The sequence below is a fragment of the Leiobunum rupestre genome, chromosome 7, assembly GCF_980474605.1.
Source record: "Leiobunum rupestre chromosome 7, qqLeiRupe1.1.hap1, whole genome shotgun sequence".
In the NCBI taxonomy this organism is placed as follows: domain Eukaryota; kingdom Metazoa; phylum Arthropoda; class Arachnida; order Opiliones; family Sclerosomatidae; genus Leiobunum; species Leiobunum rupestre.
In genome coordinates, this window is record NC_143390.1 from 12,641,787 (window position 1) to 12,663,392 (window position 21,606).

At 37.5% G+C, this 21,606-nt stretch overlaps 1 protein-coding gene across 3 annotated transcripts in view; it reads left to right on the forward strand.

The window, feature by feature from the left end:
* The window catches only part of GEFmeso (Guanine nucleotide exchange factor in mesoderm), a 112,053-nt gene that overhangs the window by 39,082 nt on the left and 51,365 nt on the right, over positions 1-21,606 (forward strand). Inside the window, exon 1 of one of the 3 annotated variants that reach the window (XM_090180814.1) lies at positions 10,171-10,213. The exons of 1 other annotated variant lie outside the window; for it this stretch is intronic. In XM_090180814.1, the coding sequence (XP_090036940.1) occupies positions 10,186-10,213 (28 nt within the window). In that variant the 5' untranslated portion in view covers positions 10,171-10,185. Of the gene's footprint in view, positions 1-10,170; positions 10,214-17,390; positions 17,479-21,606 lie in introns of those variants that run through there. One more of the 3 variants, XM_090180815.1, reaches the window with a different exon arrangement.

A 21,606-nucleotide genomic window follows, 5' to 3' on the forward strand; every position in this document is an offset into this window, starting at 1 on the left:
TTACCATGAAAACGAAATCACGTGATCGCGGGGCACGAGCTGAACTATATTGTCAAAGCCGCCAGAAATGAGTGAGGAATAGGTGCTTCAATAAAACTTCAAGGAAATCGCCAAGAAGTAATATTTACAAGAGCGAGGACCCGCAAGTTACTGTTTATACATTATAATGCTTGTTGAAATAATGTTTCCTTTCAACCAGGTAGCTTTTTTTGACATATTAACAGAAGTAAATGAACCAAAGTTATTGAAATAGCGCTCAGAATCGGGGGGCGATTTCCTTATGAAAATTATGAGAAAATCGAGTCAAATAATATATCTAATTTCCATCCCCGTCTTTTGACGTGATAAATTGCACTTGGGAATTGTTGGTATATGTATAAAAAGCGGTTTCATTAAAACAAGCATTTTTTTCGACGTAAGAACGCGCAAAATTTCAAATTCGAGGTCAAAATGTAACTTCATAAGGAAAACGCCTCCAACATGGGGAGTATAGCCGTCTGATAACCTCTGTTCATTTACTTCTGATGTTAAGGCTTAGCAAAAACACGACGTTCTGTTTACAGGTGAAAAGTTTTCATTATTTCAACAAGCACCAAATAAACAGTAACTTGCAGAAATATTACTTGGAGATTTCCTTGAAGATGGAGGCGTCTATTCTGTACGTTTTCATAACCCGCGCTTCACTAATTTCCGTTTCCCATCTATAAAGTTGATGACGCGTTTTTAGTCAGGTAGTTGTTAGTGACGTAATTTACGTCATATCCCGTGAACAAGGTTTCATTAAAGATAATCCATTTATGGCATACTTATGAGTGCTTATGTTACATATGAAACTATTATTATTACTATTAAAGAAGTTTAATTCCTAGAATTTAAGAAAAGAGAGAGAAATTGTAGAGTTAGGTGAACCCATTGCCTACGTTATTATAAAGTCCCGTGCACGGCACATTTCTTCGATTAATTTCTGGGATATTATTTCGATAATTCTGGCCACTAGGTTTAAATGGGTTTAATATAAATTGTTGGTTCTCCTCATTGGAAAAGGTTCAGCCTAGCTTTTGTAAAAACTCCTCATTAGGCCCAGATCAGAGAGCCATCCTTCGTGTATCAGAAGCAAAGAAACAAGTCGTCGCGTCGTTAAATGAAGCCCCCCTCAAATGATTTCAGAAATCAAATGGATTTTGAGATTTCAAAACACGATTTTCGTGTGAATTTCTGGTTTTTTAGGCGGATTTTGGAACTGATTTTCGTTAAGATTTCAGGATTTTCAAGTTTCTGTAGCGTACGGAATGTTGGTAGAGCTCGGCGAAACAGTTAAATTAACCGCTTAAGTTTTGATTAACCATAAAAATTACGATTATCTGTTTATATATGGATATTATCCACGGCTATATAGCAATTTAACATGTAAAATAATCGTTTTTCCCCGGATAATTTTCGTTTGTGGATACAAATAAATAGTGATTATTTCTTATCCAAACGCCGAGCTCTATGTTGGACCCCTCAGTCGGGTGGCGTGCAAGGATCTTTATAATAACGTAGGCAACGTTAACGAATTACTTTATTAAATAGAGAGCTAGTGAAATTCTGGAATGTAATTGGCCGGTTCGGAGAAGTAGATAATCAATTTACCCACAGATTTTTGAAACTCCTTTAAACAAAAAAATTCCCTTCCGAGAGTTTAATAAATTCAGTATTACTTTCATGATGGATTGACGTTCGGGTTGGAAGCGTTACTAGAATTCTATGGTAAGGGATATTAGGCAACGACAACATATCGCGCGCGGGTAAGTAATTGAAAGGCGACATTTGTTATCCCTTATGGTCCATCCCAGCGGCTACAAAAGTCCCTTCCATGTTGACAGTACGAGGGGCTGCTGCGCCAGGCCCTAATGTTGTAAATCACGTGTCACCGACGCAACCTGATCACGTCCGCCCATCCCTGACGCACGCGTCCCAACACCCTTACCCGCTCTCCGTTCTACCTACCTACCTTCCTGCATCAGCGTAAATACGCCGGTCGAAATAGGAGTTGTCAACTTTGTCATACTGTACCTGTTTACGTCTGCAATTACTTTACGTAAGGATGACAAGCTCAAGCTCCATGAGACCATTCAGCAGACTTCATCGTCATTTCTTTGATCACCTCTCAGTTAAATATTTCCTTAAGAGTCGCGATCACCTCTTACAGTTAGTAAAATATTCCCTAAAGAGTTGCATACTTACGTGAGCGACAACCTCTTAGTAAAATATTCCCTAAAGAGTTGCATACTTACGTGAGCGACAACCTCTTAGTAAAATATTCCCTAAAGAGTTGCATACTTACGTGAGCGACAACCTCTTAGTAAAATATTCCCTAAAGAGTTGCATACTTACGTGAGCGACAACCTCTTAGTAAAATATTCCCTAAAGAGTTGCATACTTACGTGAGCGACAACCTCTTAGTAAAATATTCCCTAAAGAGTTGCATACTTACGTGAGCGACAACCTCTTAGTAAAATATTCCCTAAAGAGTTGCATACTTACGTGAGCGACAACCTCTTAGTAAAATATTCCCTAAAGAGTTGCATACTTACGTGAGCGACAACCTCTTAGTAAAATATTCCCTAAAGAGTTGCATACTTACGTGAGCGACAACCTCTTAGTAAAATATTCCCTAAAGAGTTGCATACTTACGTGAGCGACAACCTCTTAGTAAAATATTCCCTAAAGAGTTGCATACTTACGTGAGCGACAACCTCTTAGTAAAATATTCCCTAAAGAGTTGCATACTTACGTGAGCGACAACCTCTTAGTAAAATATTCCCTAAAGAGTTGCATACTTACGTGAGCGACAACCTCTTAGTAAAATATTCCCTAAAGAGTTGCATACTTACGTGAGCGACAACCTCTTAGTAAAATATTCCCTAAAGAGTTGCATACTTACGTGAGCGACAACCTCTTAGTAAAATATTCCCTAAAGAGTTGCATACTTACGTGAGCGACAACCTCTTAGTAAAATATTCCCTAAAGAGTTGCATACTTACGTGAGCGACAACCTCTTAGTAAAATATTCCCTAAAGAGTTGCATACTTACGTGAGCGACAACCTCTTAGTAAAATATTCCCTAAAGAGTTGCATACTTACGTGAGCGACAACCTCTTAGTAAAATATTCCCTAAAGAGTTGCATACTTACGTGAGCGACAACCTCTTAGTAAAATATTCCCTAAAGAGTTGCATACTTACGTGAGCGACAACCTCTTAGTAAAATATTCCCTAAAGAGTTGCATACTTACGTGAGCGACAACCTCTTAGTAAAATATTCCCTAAAGAGTTGCATACTTACGTGAGCGACAACCTCTTAGTAAAATATTCCCTAAAGAGTTGCATACTTACGTGAGCGACAACCTCTTAGTAAAATATTCCCTAAAGAGTTGCATACTTACGTGAGCGACAACCTCTTAGTAAAATATTCCTTAAAGAGTTGCATACTTACGTGAGCGACAACCTCTTAGTAAAATATTCCCTAAAGAGTTGCATACTTACGTGAGCGACAACCTCTTAGTAAAATATTCCCTAAAGAGTTGCATACTTACGTGAGCGACAACCTCTTAGTAAAATATTCCTTAAAGAGTTGCATACTTACGTGAGCGACAACCTCTTAGTAAAATATTCCCTAAAGAGTTGCATACTTACGTGAGCGACAACCTCTTAGTAAAATATTCCCTAAAGAGTTGCATACTTACGTGAGCGACAACTTCTTAGTAAAATATTCCTTAGTCATATACTTATGTAAGCGACAACTTCTTAGTAAAATATTTCCTAAAGGTCGAGTCGTATATACTTACGTAAGCGACAACCTCTTAGTAAAATATTCCTTAGTCGTATACTTACGTAAGCGACCGCCTCTTAGTAAAATATTTCCTAAAGTGACATACTTACGTTTATTATAGACTTACGGTATCTCTGAATGACCCAATTCTGTTACAGCAAAAACTAACTGAGAACGTACCAGTGTTACAGCTAGTGTACCTTCCTGGCTCGCTAGCATGATCTTCTACCTAAGCTTGACTCTCAGACTCTTACGTTCTCAGAAACTAAATATGTTCTTGAACAAATTTGTGGAAAATTCCAATCTCGAATGCTCGAAGATTTGGGGGAAATGTGTACGATTTTATGAACTTCAACTAAACTTTCGTACAGTCGTCTCATTTCGCGTTGAAATAAATTCTAGTATATTGAAATGACAACTGCTAGAGGGACCGTGGAATACACCCCGGGGCCAAAAGTACTTTATTGGATGGTCGCTATCGAAAAGGAGCGGTACTCTGCAGATTCCGCGGATGACAGTTACCGGATGATGGGAGCGACGACGGGGCATCCCGGAATCGCCTCGCGGGACCAAAGCTCTCTCCAAACTGTACCCTCGTCCCGCCCTTAAACCACGCTGCCGAGTGAAATTCAACTTTAAATATTTGGTTTCCCTGGCTGAGGGTGAAAAGAAGGGTCCTCCCCGTGACACGCGTCCCGCGCGTGTTGAACCGGAAGTTCCAGTTTCCTCCGCGCTTCTTTTATAGCAAGAAGGAACAGCTGGCGACCGGGATGTAGCACCCCCCCTCTGCCGAGTCTGCTCTCCGTGGTCCGCTGAATTTTATACATTTTCTTGAAATATAATTGCTCTGTTGGGTGAACGAGTACTTGGAGAGTTTTCATCTGGTTGGCCTCAATGGCACTTTCCATTATTGTACATTCTAGGGAGTCGTTTCGGCATTTTCCAACTATTGACTATTGGTCAATATATCTCGGACGAAGTGCGCCATCTCCTTTGTCCATCTTCACCTGCTCGGTCTGCGCAGAGGGCAAGGAGGGCCGAACGGGGGCCGGTTCGAATGTCTCTCGTGGCCATATGCCGCTTTCTCTCCCGTCGTGGTTCCGGATTCATTCCGGATTTTCGGGATTAGAAAGTTTCTTGTACACGTGTTTCACACGCGGAAAACAACCTAGACATTTAGCGAATAGTGGCTAATAAAGAAAAATTGCATTTCAAAGCTTAAAAAATGTCTTATTTTACACTGAACTTACAATGTTAGAATTAATTATTCAAAAAAAGTTAACCGACTTTTCTAATGTTAATCAGAATCTGACCATTCCTATATGCATATGCCTTAAGTAGCCAAAATCTGTAATTTCTGTGTTCAAATATTTGTTTATTATTATTTTATAATTTTCAGTGTTAAAATATTTATTGGCCACTTTTGGCCAGACTGGCCTCTAAATTCACTTTTGTACAGGCCGCAATTTTCCACTATTTTCCACACTTTTGTCCATATGGCATTTTCCACCTCGGAACACTGATTATTTAGCTTACCTTCGACGAATAAATTAACGGACAAGAATCTATAGCTCTCTTGGTTCTATTAGAGCAGCACCGATTGTTGCGACACGGTGTCAAATATTGCAAAGATTTCCACCCAAATATTAAACACGTGCGCGGAGTTTAATAAACGAACAACGTTAAGCGTAATGCGATTAACTCGTTAATAATAATAATCAGCTAGGCTAATACCCAAGGCACCACCTTAGGCCTAAGTCATCAAGCGACTTCTAAAGCCATTAATTCAGGTGACCGGGTTACAATGCGTAGGAGGGTGGAGTTAGCGCGTGCCTTGTATTTCTCTCGGTAGGAGCGCTGGCGTCGCAATTTGAAGAATGGGCTTCTATTTGTGCAAAGGCTTACCACTTCAAATTTATCAATAGAGAACTGGCTCGTAATCAGTGACCGACTCTAACGATTACACTATGATCACGGAATGATAACTGGTTGATTGAATGATTTAACTTAGCGATTCACGTAATCATTCTGTACGTAGTTTCAGCGATTAGAGCCTTTAGTCGGCCCCACCGTGTTTTGTTTCCCAACTGGCCGTTCCTAATCAGAGCCATAAATAACCGTTGCTGCTCCTTCAGTTTAAACCGTCCTCCGTTGCCCCCCTATTTAAGGGGCCCCCTTCATCTTCGTGGCAGCACGCCCCCTGGCGGTACGCGACCGACGTAAGCTGGGCGCCGCGTCGTATTTACCAGAGTGGTCCCGCGGAGAAGGCGTGCGGAGTAGATCACCGCAAATTTTGCTCTAAAAATATGAAAAACGGGCGTTTGTGGGAGGCCAGCTGTTTTTACAAGTCTAGCCTTTTCTATACCCCCATTGCGCTTCCAAAAACAGTCTATCTAACTTGGCAACGTTGTCAAGACTTTCCTGACACAACTTCTAAAGGGCTTTGCTAGTAACGTACTCTGTAATATCACCGCGCTGTCCGCTTAGCTTGACTTTCCTACTGTTTCCTCGACACTCGTACCGTTACGCTCGTGGAAGGGTACGAAGGGGTCTTCTTTTGTTGGTGCTGAAAATCGAGACGCTATCCGCACATGTGCGTGACCCTATTTAAGATCCTAGAGTGATCTCGTATTTTCGCCTTAACCTATAGGTGAAAGGCGTATGGAAATTGCCATTGCTTCTTATGGATTCTTGACGCGTGGACAAACGGTCACCCTAACTTATCAGAATGACACGCCAAACGAGACCAAATTTAAATTTCGTATTTGGTGTCGTTTCGTCCCCTTTAAAGGAGGTGCAGAGGACCCCACTTCCTTTATTTTTTCTTATATTTTTCAATGTCTTCGTATAACTTTCTTATAAATACACTATGCAGTGGAACGTGTACGGAAAACGCGTATGTTTCTCTAAAACCTTTACTCTTGAAAAAAAAAGTTAAAAAACAATATTTTCGAGGAAAAAATATTCTAATTTTGAAAAACAATATTTTTGAGAAAAATATTTTGATTTTTGAAAATACAAAGTTAGAAAGCATTTCGAAAATTATTACGCCAGTTTCAAGCCAAACCATTTACAATTATTAAATAAGTAAACCAAATTCACTTCATACGTATTTGAAACCCATTATTTTTCTGCAATTTTAATTGAAATATAATGTATTTTCCAAAATCTCTTCTATAAATGAAACTTCCTTAGGCACTTGCATCGTTTCGTTTTTGTGAAACTGTCTTTTAATATCTGAAAGAAAAATTAAAAGCGTATCGGTTTCTCCACATTTTAGTTTCAAAATAATATATTTTTTCGAAAAAAAAGCCTTAACTATTTTTTATTTTTGAAAAAAAAAAGCTTAAACAATTTTTTATTTCCTGAAAAAATTCCTAAACTGTTTTTATTTCCGAAAAAAATTCCTTTAGTTTTTCTAGAAAACGTTTTTTACTTTCGAAAAAAAGTTCTAAATTTATTTATTTTGGAAACAATATTTCCCCCCGCATTTCTAACGGTGTCAAGCAAATACCACTAATTGTATGAACTTGATGTAACTAAATCCTACTTGTTTAATAACTCTTGTAGTGAGATTCAACTGTTATACGCTCACTCTCATTTCGTTTTATTTTATTTCGCTCATTTATTTTCTAAGCCCCTGTAAAAGTGTTCTAACTGGCGCACTCCGGTGTGCAGGGAGACGCTGCCTTCCAGGGCTGGTTAAAGCCGCGACAGCTCATTTTCCTCGAAACCGGTTCGACACTTAATTTGAACAAATTAGTACAAATAGCTCCGGGACCACGGTGTTAACGCTATTATTATTCAAATGAAATATAATATCTTTTCTAACCGGCTTTTAAAAAGTAAATATATTATAATCGTTTTGGTGTTTTTCAAATTATTATTCTGGAACTTTTGGTGTCGAAGATCTGTCTTCCTTAATTCCAGAGTACTATCTTTGTCCACGCACGAAGAAGCGCGTCACTTAACTGTATATTCTAAAGGGAAAAAACGCCATAAAAACCTACCGGTTTGGCTATTAACGCAAACTCGAACAGAGGCTTAATACCGTGCCGTAGCTCGGCAGTTTTACTCTCGCTATCAATCGAAATATGTGGGCTACTTTTTGGATGCGTTTGGTGGATGAAAGACGCAGGGCGCCTCTTCGATTAGATTGCGAAGAAAAGCGCACCCAAGAAGCCACTAGTTCTTAAAAAAAAAATGCAATTACGCCATTAAAGTTGGCTGCGATAACACACCGCGTTTTAAAATTATATACCACTTTTTTTCTCTTCCCCCAAGTGGTTCCTTGTTTTCGCGTGGGATGGCGCCAGTTTCGCGAAAGTGAAAAAATAACATTTTAAATTGTATACGCCAATTATGAACAAAAATTGAAAAAAATTTACGTTTCATATCAGAGTTGGCTAATTAAAATCGCGCCGAAAAAAATTAATTTTATTTCTGAATAAAAATTAAAAACATATAGGTATGTTGGGCTTAAGTCACAAGACAGCTTTATTAATATATTTTTCGCCCGCGCAATCCTATATTCCTCTGGCGACTGCAGCGCGCGCTCGTAGCCTTGTAAAAGCAAGAGACTGTGACGTCAGAGCCACATTAAAACAAGAAGGACACGTTATTAAAAGAACTTATCGCACTGAAAAAATAGATTTTATTTCTGGAAATAACGTGGTACGTTTTTAATTAATTTTATAAAAATATGTAAATTCACTAACATTAATTTTTTATTAAAATGCTTAAGATTTATAATCAAATATCTTACGGATATATCTAATGTTTATATTGATATTAATTTTTACAAGAGCGAAAGTTCGTAAATGGGCGATGATTTATTTGAAAAGCGAGTTAGAAAATACTTCGAAAAGATAAATTTATCGTCCTGAAGTGATTTTTTTCTTATAAAGATGTAAACTCGGATGTAAGTTTTGGAAAAAATCTGTTTCTTTCGTGCAGAACTTAATATAAAATTATAAGCGATATACAAAGTCATTTTATTTGGAAACACGGTGAATTGAGATAATTCAATTATTTTGCGTACTAAAATTAAAAAAATATATATAAAATGCACGAAATATCGTGTTTGTCACTCCCAATTTACCCATTGGCGATATTTATAGTATAACGCAAATATTAACCTAACGAAGCGTGAAATAACTTTCCCAAATTGATTTTGCTTGCACCATTCTTTTCAAAAGCAAAGAGGGAAAAAAGTAAAAATTTTATTTTTCATGGGAGAAAAGCCCCCTCCCTTTAAATCATCGCCTGAAAGCTAAACCACGTAAATCGAATTACGTGGTTTTTGCTTTAAAAGATGTATTTAACTTATATGTCATCAGTAGTAAAACCTCAGTATTTTTTCACAAATATTCGCAATGATATAATTTTTTTATTATAAAACACTATGCCTCGCTTTCCCAAATATTTAAATCAATGTTTTTCACAATTTCCCGGTAAATGCGTTACGTCGATTTTGCTCTCAGATATTTTGAGGTTGAAACCACGATTTTCTTCCCAAAAGAATTAAGCTATTTCCCTTTCCCTTGTTACCTTCCCCCCTCTCTCGGCAATTTAGGCTCGAGCCTGTCTCTATTTTCAAAGGCCGCTGTCACAATTTTTTTTATAAAAGGTTTAGCGAAAGAAAAGTTAAGTTATTATATCCCAAGCTAAAATAAAACCACGCTGGGTTTTAGGTATATTTACACCGCGCCGGTTGAGAAAGCTTCGAAATTGTCCGGTAGAGGGGGCGAGTATGTCGACTTTCCGGCTCCGAAAAAACCTTCCAGGTCGCCTCTCACCTGGCGAGCTCGGCGCGTTGGTGCCGTTGTTCGTCCCTGCCATGATATATCTCCACGCCACCCGTCATCCTCCCCATCTAGGCCCCGCATCCACCCCCCGGAATGTACCAACGCCGAAGTGATATCCGCGATATGGACTCGTCCGTCCGTAGGCGGAGGGCAAGGCACGGTTTAAAACCTATTTCGAAAAGAAGGGGGGGGGAGGACACGCGAGAATAGTTGGCGGTAAAGACGCAAAAATGAAAGAAAAACGGCCGGGTTGGAAAATCTTCAAGACGAACCGCAACGGCGTCTTTTAAGAGAACTTTTCGGATTCTCGCGAGAGGGAGAGAAAAGTGAATTTTTTTAGTACAACTTTGGCCGAGCAGATGGTATCGCGGCGAAGTTTCTCGCTCTCTTTTAAAAATTATTGACGATCACTCGGGGAAAACAAGGCTTAAAAAAATTACGATAATTCGGCGGGCTAGGCCCAGCTGTTTGCCTTATTTAACCGTTTTCGAAACCATGACAGTTTTTAACTTTTATAACGTTCTCGCTGATGATCGGGATCGCTCTCTCTTCGCGCTGATTCTGTCATGAAAACCAGCGTTTGCTCTTGCAAAGGTAACGAATTTTAATTTGTAAAAACGGTTGTAGTTGGAATATAGCAAAGGCTTAGTTTCTTTATTAGTTTTCGGTTTTATTTTGGTTAATATTTGAAGGGTAATTTGTATCTAGGGCGTAGTAAGAAAAAGACGCTCTAAGGTGGTGTAATTTGTCACAAAGGCGTCAACTTTCGGGTTTTATTTTAAAGCTGCTAAAACGTTTCTTTTGGTATTTCGCGATTAAAATATGCCTTTTTCCGTGGCCTCTTCATCCCCGGTTTTGGGAAGACGTTTTTCGTATAACGTAATCGCGGTCGGGTGCTCTTGACTGGAGGTGAATGGGTGTGCGCAAAGGCCTGAAATTCGCCGCTTTCCCTCTCGCTGTTTCGAGTGTTTTCTCTCGACGCTCAATTTGTTTTCATCATTTGGCTTCGTCTTCTGTCGTGGCCCTCCCAGTTTCTTAACACCCTTTCCATTAAATTCCAATTACAACGAAATTTACCCCCATTAAAAGCCCTCGCGTATACCCGTAACTCGAGTACCGCTGCATTCCATTCTTAGGCCAGCCGGCCTTATTTTGACATTTAAAATGAAGAGCCGAAAAGCGCTTTACGCTTGTCGCAATTATCTGACTCTGTCGTTATCTCGCGTGATTTTACGGCTAACGGACAAAGTGGAACGCTCTTATAAACAGTAGATAATCACTTAGAGCGTTGAAGCTTTGTACGCTGCCATCGTGAAAATGCAACATTAACGTACGTCTTAACAGGGCCACCGAGAGCGGGCCCCGGGCCCTGATAATGTGGTAATTTCCGGGCGTCTCATGAGAACCGTTATTATTGAAGATAACCTAAGTCAGGGAATTAAAAAATGGGTCGAAAAAAGCAGGGATTTTAAGAATTTTTTTAAAAGTCGGGGAATTCAGTTTAATCTTAACACTTTTTTTAAGGTAATTTTACTCTAGATCTTTGGCAAATTCTGTTATTATTATTTAGATCCTTGAAAGGTTTTTTAACTTTGAAATAACTTTTTTACTGAAATATAAGTTAAATAATTAGCAAAATGAAAAAAACTACTTATGTTACACAGTATAATATTTTATTTTATTAAAAACATTTAAAAGTACTACATTTATTACCGCAACGACTAGTTTCGCCGTTTATTCAGAGGCTTCATCAGGTCTGGTTTAAGCGACTATGCAATACAATATTTTCGGCTAGGTTTCTATCACGTGTGAATTGTGCGTCATAAGTTGATTAAATTTATTAATTTCTGATAAATGTTTAAGTTGAAACCTGTCTAATTTTGGCCTTAAAAGTCAGGGAAAATAACTTAAAATGATCAGGGAAAACAAAGAATTTGGATCTAATAATAATAATAATAATAATCAGCTTGGCTAATACCCAAGGCACCACCTTATTTTTAAGTCATCAAGCGACTGTTATTGCTTTTTAATTCAGGTGGTCGGGTTACAATGCGTAGGAGGGTGGTGGCAAGCACTTAATGCCACACGAGCCAACAGCTCCCTACACTCACTATTACCGTTAACCTCGACAAGTTTTTATGGAAGGGGAAACCGAAGAGCTCGAGGGAAAACCCCTTAAACCAGTGGGGAGAGAACTTGCAAACTCAACGCAGAAGGAGTTGTTCCGAGTTTTCACCCAGTGCCACAAGCTGGGATCGAACCCGGCTCCTCTTGCTGCGAGGCGAAAGTGCTAACCACTCCACAACCCTGTTTTGGGGGTGAAATCCTGGATGTCAGGGTACCTGTCTTGTTTAAACCCGCCCCCTCCAGTCTGCATGAGCCCTGTCGAATCAGTTTGGGCGCGTTATCACACCGATGTTTATTTTATGCAAATGTAAAAAATTAACCTAAGTATATCTCCATATGTTAGCTTTTATTTTCGTACAAATGACCATCGATGGGCCTTAGACGTATAGGTCATCAGTCTGCGCGCGATAAAACTACGTCTACACGCCTACGCGTTCCGCGTACAAGTTTTTCTAGAGTGGGTTTGAACTGTCTAATATCTTGTTTCGTGAAAATGCAAAAGTCACGTAAATATATCATTGTTAGCCTTTAGCTGGGTTTAACAAATGCAAATTTGCCCTGCGAAAGTTAGGCAATTGTGTTCATCATCTTTCTTCGTGTAAATGCAAAATTTAAGGGCTTGTGTCCATTTTATCATCAATAGCATTAATTTATTTCAACTATTAGGTTCAGGTACCAGATATACCACACTTCCTATATTTTATAATTTTTCCTTTATTTCGATTGTTTTCCTATAACTTCCTACAATTGGACAATTTTCCTATTTTTCGTACTTTGCGCTTTGCTTTCAATATATTTTTAAAGCTTGATAAAAGGCGCTCAAAAACAGCAAGCCTAAACTAAAGCACTAATTTAATTGCCTTTTACGGCAAGCTCGTGTTTTAAAATTTAATATTACTTTAATAAAATTAATACATTAATCTAGTCACAAAGTCTACGATGTGTTCTTATAAAATCGAATATTACTATACAACCAAAGTTCCTTAAAAACAATTTATTTTCTCTTTATTAAAATTATTTCTATAATTTCCTATAATTTTCTATATTTTCCTAAAAATTATTCCTATAATTTCCTATAAAATTATAAATTTCATATTTTTCCTATAATTTCCTATAAAATTATAAATTTCCTAATTTTCCTAAATAAATTTGAGCGTTTTCTGTAGTCAGCCTACTGTTACTTATAGCATCGACGAAGCTCTCAAAAGTCAATCAAGATATTAAATCAACTACTAACAAATTCTCATTATTTATGCATTTTTAGTTATAAGTTTTTAATAGTGGATTTTATAAAATAAAAAGTGGTCTTGCCAAACTTGTTAAAATGTTGCTCTTACGTCAAAATACCCAGTTTTATTAGTGTATTCTTCGCACGAGCTATTTGCACGCCCGCTAGAAAAATTAGCTATTCTCGTGACTGTAGCGCGCGCTCGTAGGCTTGTGAAAGTAAGAGACTGTGACGTAAGAGCAACAATTAAACAATAAGGCCACGTTAGTTTATAAAAACAACTATTAACTCTATGGGCGTATCCATTTTCCTATACAACGGACTTCTCCGTATACCACCAAATCTCAGATCTCTGATTTGGCTCGGACTAAAAATCTGGAAGAAATCTACAGACTTGGAAGTTAACTAGCCCTCACATGACAGTATTTTTAGAATTTGTAGTGGTTTTTAAATTGAAAACGCGTGAATCTCTTTGATATCACGCTTTTTTTGGTCGTACGTCGTAAAGTGACGTCAATGCCTTACTCATCTAACCCGACTCGGAAATCCCGGAACAAGCAAAAAGATAAAACCTATTGTAGATTTATTTCAGCTGTAAGTCAAAGCCAATGAGATTAGTGACTTGGTGGTATGCAGGGAAGTGTGAAATACCAATATCATGGCTGTTATTAGTATCCATGAATAAAAATTGTTTAAAGGGAATATAACCTGCAAAGCAATCTTTATGGAAGACCCCTTCAAATTTTCAAATGTCCCTGTACAGTGGCGCCAAACATTTTTAAAGCCAAAGGCATGAGCGGCCAGAGCTGCAAGCGTTGGTGTTCCACACGAAATACCTGAGGTTATATTCCCTTTAAATCAATTTGAAATAATTTTTTTATTTTTTCTTGATGATAATTTGTAATATCTGAACCCATAAAGTTATTTAAAGGGCCTCACCGGCGTTTGAAAAATTTGACCCGAATTTAGCACGTGGTAGCAGATACGACCAATCCTATTCTGGGAACTAGCGCGTGAAACAGTTCAAATTCAAACGCCGGTGTGGCCCTTTAATGGGAATATTGGGTGTGGAACACCAACGTTTGCATCTCTGGCCGCTCTTGCCTTTGGCTTTAAAAATGTTTGGCGCCACTGTACAGGGAAATTTGAAAAATTGATGTGGTCTTCCATAAAGATTGCTTTGCGGGTTATATTCCCTTTAAGCCAAAAATTAAAACAACCGTAACCTTTCCTTTAACAATTCTTGAGTTACCTCAGAAGTAGATAACATATCTCTAAGAGATAAGTATTTCTCCCTATCCTGTTAATGTTGGTGACTTTCATCGGATATATGTGGCTGATACTTAAACCGGGTTGCCACGCGTCAGGGAAATCAGGGAATTTAAAAATGGGCCTAAAAATCAGGGAAATGTCAGGGAATTTTAAGAATTGGTAAAAATTCTTAGAAAAATCGGGGAATTTAATTTTATCTGGGCACTTTTTGAAGGTAATTCAACTCTAGATCTATGACAAATTCCACGATTATCATTTATTTCCTTGAATGTGTGGCTAATTTTTTAAACATTGCAATAACCTTTTTACTGAAATATAAGTTAATCTAAATTTATTAACTTCTGATTAAAGGGAATAGAACCTTCAACGCGTTCTTTATGGAAGACCCCATCAATTTCCTTTATTCCCTTCACAACTAGCGCTTATCAGCGCCGCAGGTGTGAAAAGCCGTGGGAGGCAGCGGACAATATTGGAACCCTCGGAGGGCGACAGAAATACAAGAGGTTATATTCCCTTTAAAGTAAAATATAAAAGAAAAATTTTGGCCCGAATAAGTCAGGGAAAATCTGTTAAAATAGTCAGAGAATCTGAATATCAACTTTGGTGGAAACCCTGTAGCAGTGATAAAAATGGCCATAACATTTTGTGGCAACCCTGTAAATATTCCTACGATTTACAATTTTTCCATTTTACATCATCATGCGGAGTAATACAGATCTATGGTATATTTTGGGTCGTAATGCGGTGAATGCTTTCGCGTTATATTTATCATCCATCGAAAACACGTCCCATTTTTACGAATATTACGTACTTATAGTGACTTTAATACATAGTCGTTGTAAGTGAGGTTAATCTGGCTATTCAGAATGGGGGATTGTGTATGAACGGCTCCGAGAAAGTTTCTTTTACGTAGGCGTGAATGCAACGCGATCATCAACATTAATGGCCATTTTATATTCCACTGTTTCGTTTTGTGTGCATGTCGCCAGTTTGGAGCCGCCGCTGGAGAGATGTAATCAATCCCATAAATTACTCCCCCCCCCCCCTGTTTCCTCCCCTTCAAATTCAAAACGCTAAAGCAGAACGTTAATTTTTTTAAAAGCAAGCTTAATCTTGGAGCGCTTTTTTTTTGTCGGTGGCGAATGAGACGGAAGTCTGCGTCGGCGCGTCCGTTCGTCGAAATCTGTGACACTAAACCTTTATTCTCGAATGTATAATCACATTAATCTTAGAAGGCGAGCGCCGCTCTTCCACCCTTTGAAGTTCGCCGCATTGTTTTTCGTCCGATCTCCGAGAATAATATAAATTTCGCGTCTTCTCCAGCCCCCCACCTGGTGCCCCCCCCCGTTCGTCCCCTGGAGTCAGCTGTTTCTGGCGACTTGACGTTCATCGCGAGGCGACGAGAAGAACATTGTCCCACATTATTTAGTCTTCAAGACGATTTATTTAATTTTATGAGTAGCTATTAGCGAAGAATCGCGACTAAACTGGCGACCCAAATTGTTTCAGGAATTTTAATTTTACGGTTCTTGTTCTTTGAAAAATGTTTCTTTAAAATTTCCTTCTACGATTGCATTACGTACATTTGGGTCTTTAAGCCACTTAGACGATATTTAACGGAATAACCAAGTTATTTTTGGAATAAAATTACAATTTTTAAACTTAAGTTATTTATTTTGTACAGTGTTAAACATTTTCAATTTGGGATATTTTACGTAATACCAAGAACCACTTTAGGTAACAGAGAACGAAAGAGTGGACAAATCCAAAACCGTAGTTTTGTGTTCGTTTTAAACCAGAGTTTCTTGATTTAAATGTTTAGTTTCAAATAACTGCAAGATTATATTAATTTAAACTAATTGTCACCTCTTATGTTCTACCTAACTGTATATACCAATTCTACATAAAGCAAAACTTTTTTTTTTACTAAGTGCCATAAATACAATTTTTTAATTTTTATAATATATTAAGTTTTTATTTCCTGTTAAAGGGAATATAACCTGCAAAGCAATCTTTATGGAAGACCACATCAATTTTTCAAATTTCCCTGTACAGTGGCGAAAAACATTTTAAAGCCAAAGGCAAGAGCGGCTGAGCTGCAAACGTTGGTGTTCCACACCAAATACCCGAGGTTATATTTCCTGTTAAAGGCAGGGTAGGAAACTACTATAGGAATTTGTGCATCAATGTTTCACCCCACTTTCAACCCTGTTTTTATTGTCACTCATTATTAAATATATTGCAAGTCCAATTAATTTATCAAATTATTTTAATCATTTTTAAATATATTCTTAAAAAGCTAAAGCCATTTAAAACAACACATTTCCCGTATTTCCTCGAGACACGACACGGATAGTATCGTTTCAACAATATTTCCGAATGCATCGTCAATATTGATTTTCGTAGAATCGGCGGCAATTACTTCAAAAAAACGTAATGTAATGATACATTCCTAAACGGGTCGCGGGAATATATTGTTTTCCCTAAACGCGATCGCTTACGACAATAACAATCGTTAGGAATTGGCACACGAGTACTTTGGCATTTCTGGGAAGCGCTGATTACAACCTCGATTCGCTCTTTATGTTTCGGTTCTGCCCGGGCGTCGATGACGTCACTGGCAGTCGTCTCGGTTTCATCCATCCATCCATCCTAAAGGCACCGAAAATATTCCATAACCTTTTTTTATTCTGATATTAAGACCCGTCCAAATTATTCTAGCCCCGGAGAAGAAAGGTGTTTTGCGCCTTCCATTTGGAGCCAGCCGCGTCTCGCCAACTAGTAACCGCCGTCTTCTCCAGCCTTCCGTACAGGCAATTCCCGGCGTCGAGGAATAGCGTCTAACGCGTCTAATTCCTCGTAACTACAGTCGTAATTTCTTTCCCCGACCTTGCCAGCGAAAGCCTTCGCCGAAGTCAAAATTTCTTTCGGTATGTCCCTCTGTAGAGTCCTATCCGAATATCCGCGTGTCGATGGAAGGTGTCTGCGGCGGAGGGGGCCCCGTTCTCCCCGTTCGAAGACTCCGTTTTCACCCCTTCGCCTCCGTTTTCATTTGGGAGCTTTCTTCGGAGGCGACGAGACCTCTTCTGGCATTTCTGGGAATACAAAAACGAAATTGCGACGCGGAATATAATGCGAAAGATTTTCGATCATTTATTTTTTTAATCTTTGGACTTTTTTGATGGGCTCGGATATTTCGCGAAGGTCTCCCATGATTCCCCCCCAGCATCGGGTGAGTGTTTTGCCTATCAATATTTAGCGTGCTCTTATGATAAGTCGTATGAATTTACGAGCGACAGAATTTCGGGGGTGTAGTTGTATGGTTCGTACAAAATCTGGAAATATCACGGAATTAGATTGTTGACGATGAATTGGGGAAATCTGTGATGCTCAATTAAATTTAGATATTTAACCGTCAGGAAATATCACGGAATTAGATTGTTGACCAAGAATTGGCGAAATTTGTGATGGTCAATTAAATTTAGATATTTAACCGTCAGGAAATATCACGGAATTAGATTGTTGACCAAGAATTGGCGAAATTTGTGATGGTCAATTAAATTTAGATATTTAACCGTCAGGAAATATCACGGAATTAGATTGTTGACCAAGAATTGCCGAAATTTGTGATGGTAAATTAAATTTAGATATTTAACCGTCAGGAAATATCACGGAATTAGATTGTTGACCAAGAATTGGCGAAATTTGTGATGGTCAATTAAATTTAGATATTTAACCGTCAGGAAATATCACGGAATTAGATTGTTGACCAAGAATTGGCGAAATTTGTGATGGTCAATTAAATTTAGATATTTAACCGTCAGGAAATATCACGGAATTAGATTGTTGACCAAGAATTGGCGAAATTTGTGATGGTCAATTAAATTTAGATATTTAACCGTCAGGAAATATCACGGAATTAGATTGTTGACCAAGAATTGGCGAAATTTGTGATGGTCAATTAAATTTAGATATTTAACCGTCAGGAAATATCACGGAATTGGATTGTTGACCAAGAATTGGCGAAATTTGTGATGGTCAATTAAATTTAGATATTTAACCGTCAGGAAATATCACGGAATTAGATTGTTGACCAAGAATTGGCGAAATTTGTGATGGTCAATTAAATTTAGATATTTAACCGTCAGGAAATATCACGGAATTAGATTGTTGACCAAGAATTGGCGAAATTTGTAATGCTCAATGAAATTTAGGTATTTGTAAACCGTCAGGAAATTTTAAGAATTTCTAAAACGTCAAGAAAAAGTCAGAATTTTAAGAATTAGTAAAATGGCAGCGAATTTATCTTGAAAATTTTAAAAAGGTAATTTTACTATGGTTCTGTGATAGATTATTTAATTCCTTAAATATTCTGATCATTTTAAACCTTATTTAGTTTAATATACTCCGAAGAGTCGCCTATATATTTAAAAAAAGTTCAACTTAATTCATTAACTTTTGATAGAAGAAAAATATAAAGTTAAAAATTACCTAATTTCATCCTTAATAAGGTCCGGGAAAAGTCAGGCAATTTGAATCTGATATTATTGTGGCAACCCTGTTAGACCTAGGAGTAGTAAACACACCCCTAGGGTGTGTTTACTACTCCTAGGTTAGACATAAGGTGCTCTTAAACGGGGGAAAATAGGTGGAAATATCTGGGAATTAAATTGTTCACAAAGAATTGGGGAAATTTGTGAGGTTCAATTTATTTGAGGTATTTGTAAAGCGTAAGCTAAAAATCACAATTTTAAGAATTTGTAAAACGTCAGGGAATTTAAATTTATCTTGAAAAGTTAATGAAGGTAATTTCTGTGATATATTCTGTCATTATTTAATTCCTTAAACGTGTTTGTCATTGGTAAAAGAGAAATTTGAAAAGTCAGGGAATATAAATCTGAAAATATTATGGCAACCATGTTAGGCTATAGTATTTAGATTTCCGAAGAATCATAATCCCGTACACGCTTCCCAAAGAAAGTACACCCTATAAATCTTGACAGCAGCATTAAAATTTTGAATCTCCAAATTAGGACCGCAAATTTTACGCGTATAACCGGTTTTAGTGGCGTAAATTAGCAGCAAAAGTCACATTTTAAAAGTTCGAAATATTTTTTTAAGTTCTTTTAAAAATCGGTTTAAGAGATAGTATCAGAGTTTTCTTGGTGTATTAGATTTCTGCAAATTGAAGTTTTTCCTACATTATTATTATTGACGTCATTTGCGGGTAGATGTTTATATTTATTGCTACTAGAGCGAGCCGAGATAATGTTTATTTTGCAACTAGAGATAAAATAGTAGTACAAAAATTTAACAAGCGTAATATTTTATTTTTGAATCACGCGAGCCTCACTCGTCTAAAATATTAGGAGCGCGCGCCCAAAGAATCAACACATAATTTTGAATTAGGTATGAAATCTTCTAAATTTCTTTTATCTCCGCCACAATATATGACGTCAACAATGGATAAAATGGCGTCAAAGTAATTAACACATAAAAATTATTTTTAAAATATTTATAACTAAATACTGGTTGTAGTGCCATAACATATATATTTTAGAATACTGGACATAAAAATATATCCTAAATAACAAAATTCGAAATTTGTCGAAGCTGAAACTATCTCTCTCGTATATATTTTTAAATAAAACTACTTCCCGTTTCAAGTATAAATTTGTACGTAAATTACTAAATACTACGAACTATTTGGTTTTAATTTTGAGTTTTTGGGGTGACACCTGTTGTCCTGTTTCGACTTTTGAATATTTATCTGGGCAACTTTTATCTCGGGATGGCCTTCGTGTTTGGACATTTTATCTCCAGAAGGGGGACTACGTGTGGTCGTAAACTACCATTGATGACGTCGTGCTATCGAACCATCTGTAACCTTATTTAATGAAAGTAAACTCTCTCTATTTTAATTCGGTTATTAAATGTCACGTAAATTATCGCGACGATAGATAAAGACGAAACGGAAGTCCCTCCTCGAAAATGCCAACAAACTCTCTCTGTTTCCATGGGACTTCAATGTCTGTTGAACGGGCCGCTTGGAATTCGACGTGGGTGTTTCCTTCGTCCTATCTGTCATTCTTAACACCGTTTTGCAATACGCTCCACGCCAGCCAACGCTGCCAAATCAAAGACCGCAATGAAAATATTTCACATCTGCGTTCTTTCTTCAAAGCACACTTTACACTACCGGGGTGACCGCAGCTACTAGAGGTCGGGACGGTTAATCATTATCCATGTTTAAATTGATTTTTTTCGGGAAAAAAATGTAAACAAAGAAATTTACCGGTTAATGTTTCGGAAAATGATTAAAAAACATGTATTATTCGTAAAATTTGAGCTTTTTATCGAAAAAAACGTCGTTTTTCCGATTAATTTTACAAATTTATCAAAAAATTATCGGATAATACAGAAATATAAATTACTTGATCAAAACGTTTTACGAATAATTTTGAGCTTTATCTATTGAATAAAAGTTAACCATCCCCGACCTCTAGCAGTTCCAATATTTCCTATTTTTTCCTATAATTTAACGTCAAAAGTAAGAAGAAATTAAAATAGTTGATATTTTACTCTTACAAGTCTTTAAAACGTCCTTGTTTTTAAAGATGCTTATTTCCAACACTGTTCGCCGATAGTTTTCGACTATTCTATCGGTTATCAACTTTATTTTCAATGTTATACCCCCTTTAAACAATTTTGACAACCGCATTCTCTTATTGTATTAATTTACTCCTATTTATTCCTTTTATCTCCCCATATTTCTCTGATAAATTTCCTATAATTCCTTTAAAGGATTTTAAAATATTCTGTGGTCATCCTGCACTACAATTTTTATCTCGCGTGGCCAATTATTGTTGAAACATTTATCGGGTTCCTTTATTTCAACTATATATATTAAAATAAGTAACATAATAACCATACGTATGACACTTCCTATTGTTTCAATGCTAAATAATAATCAGCTAGGCTAATACCTTAGGTCTAAGTCATCAAGCTACTTTTAAAGCCATTAATTCAGGTGGCCGGGTTACAATGCGTAGGAGGGTGGTGGCAAGCCTTTCATGCCACGCTAGCCAACAGCTCATTACACTCACTATTACCGTTAACAAGTTTTTATCGAAGGGGAAACCGAAGAGCTCGATTGAAAACCCATTAAACCAGTGGGGAGAGAACTTGCAAACTCAACGCGGAAGGAGTGGTTCCGAGTTTTCACCCAGTGCCACAAGCTGGGATCGAACCTGGCTCCTCTTGCTGCGAGGCGAAACCACTCCGCCACCCCAGCTCTAAGCAAAAAATAGTCTCAACATAGTCATGCTTAAGTAGAAATAAATATATTAGAGGTTAAGCC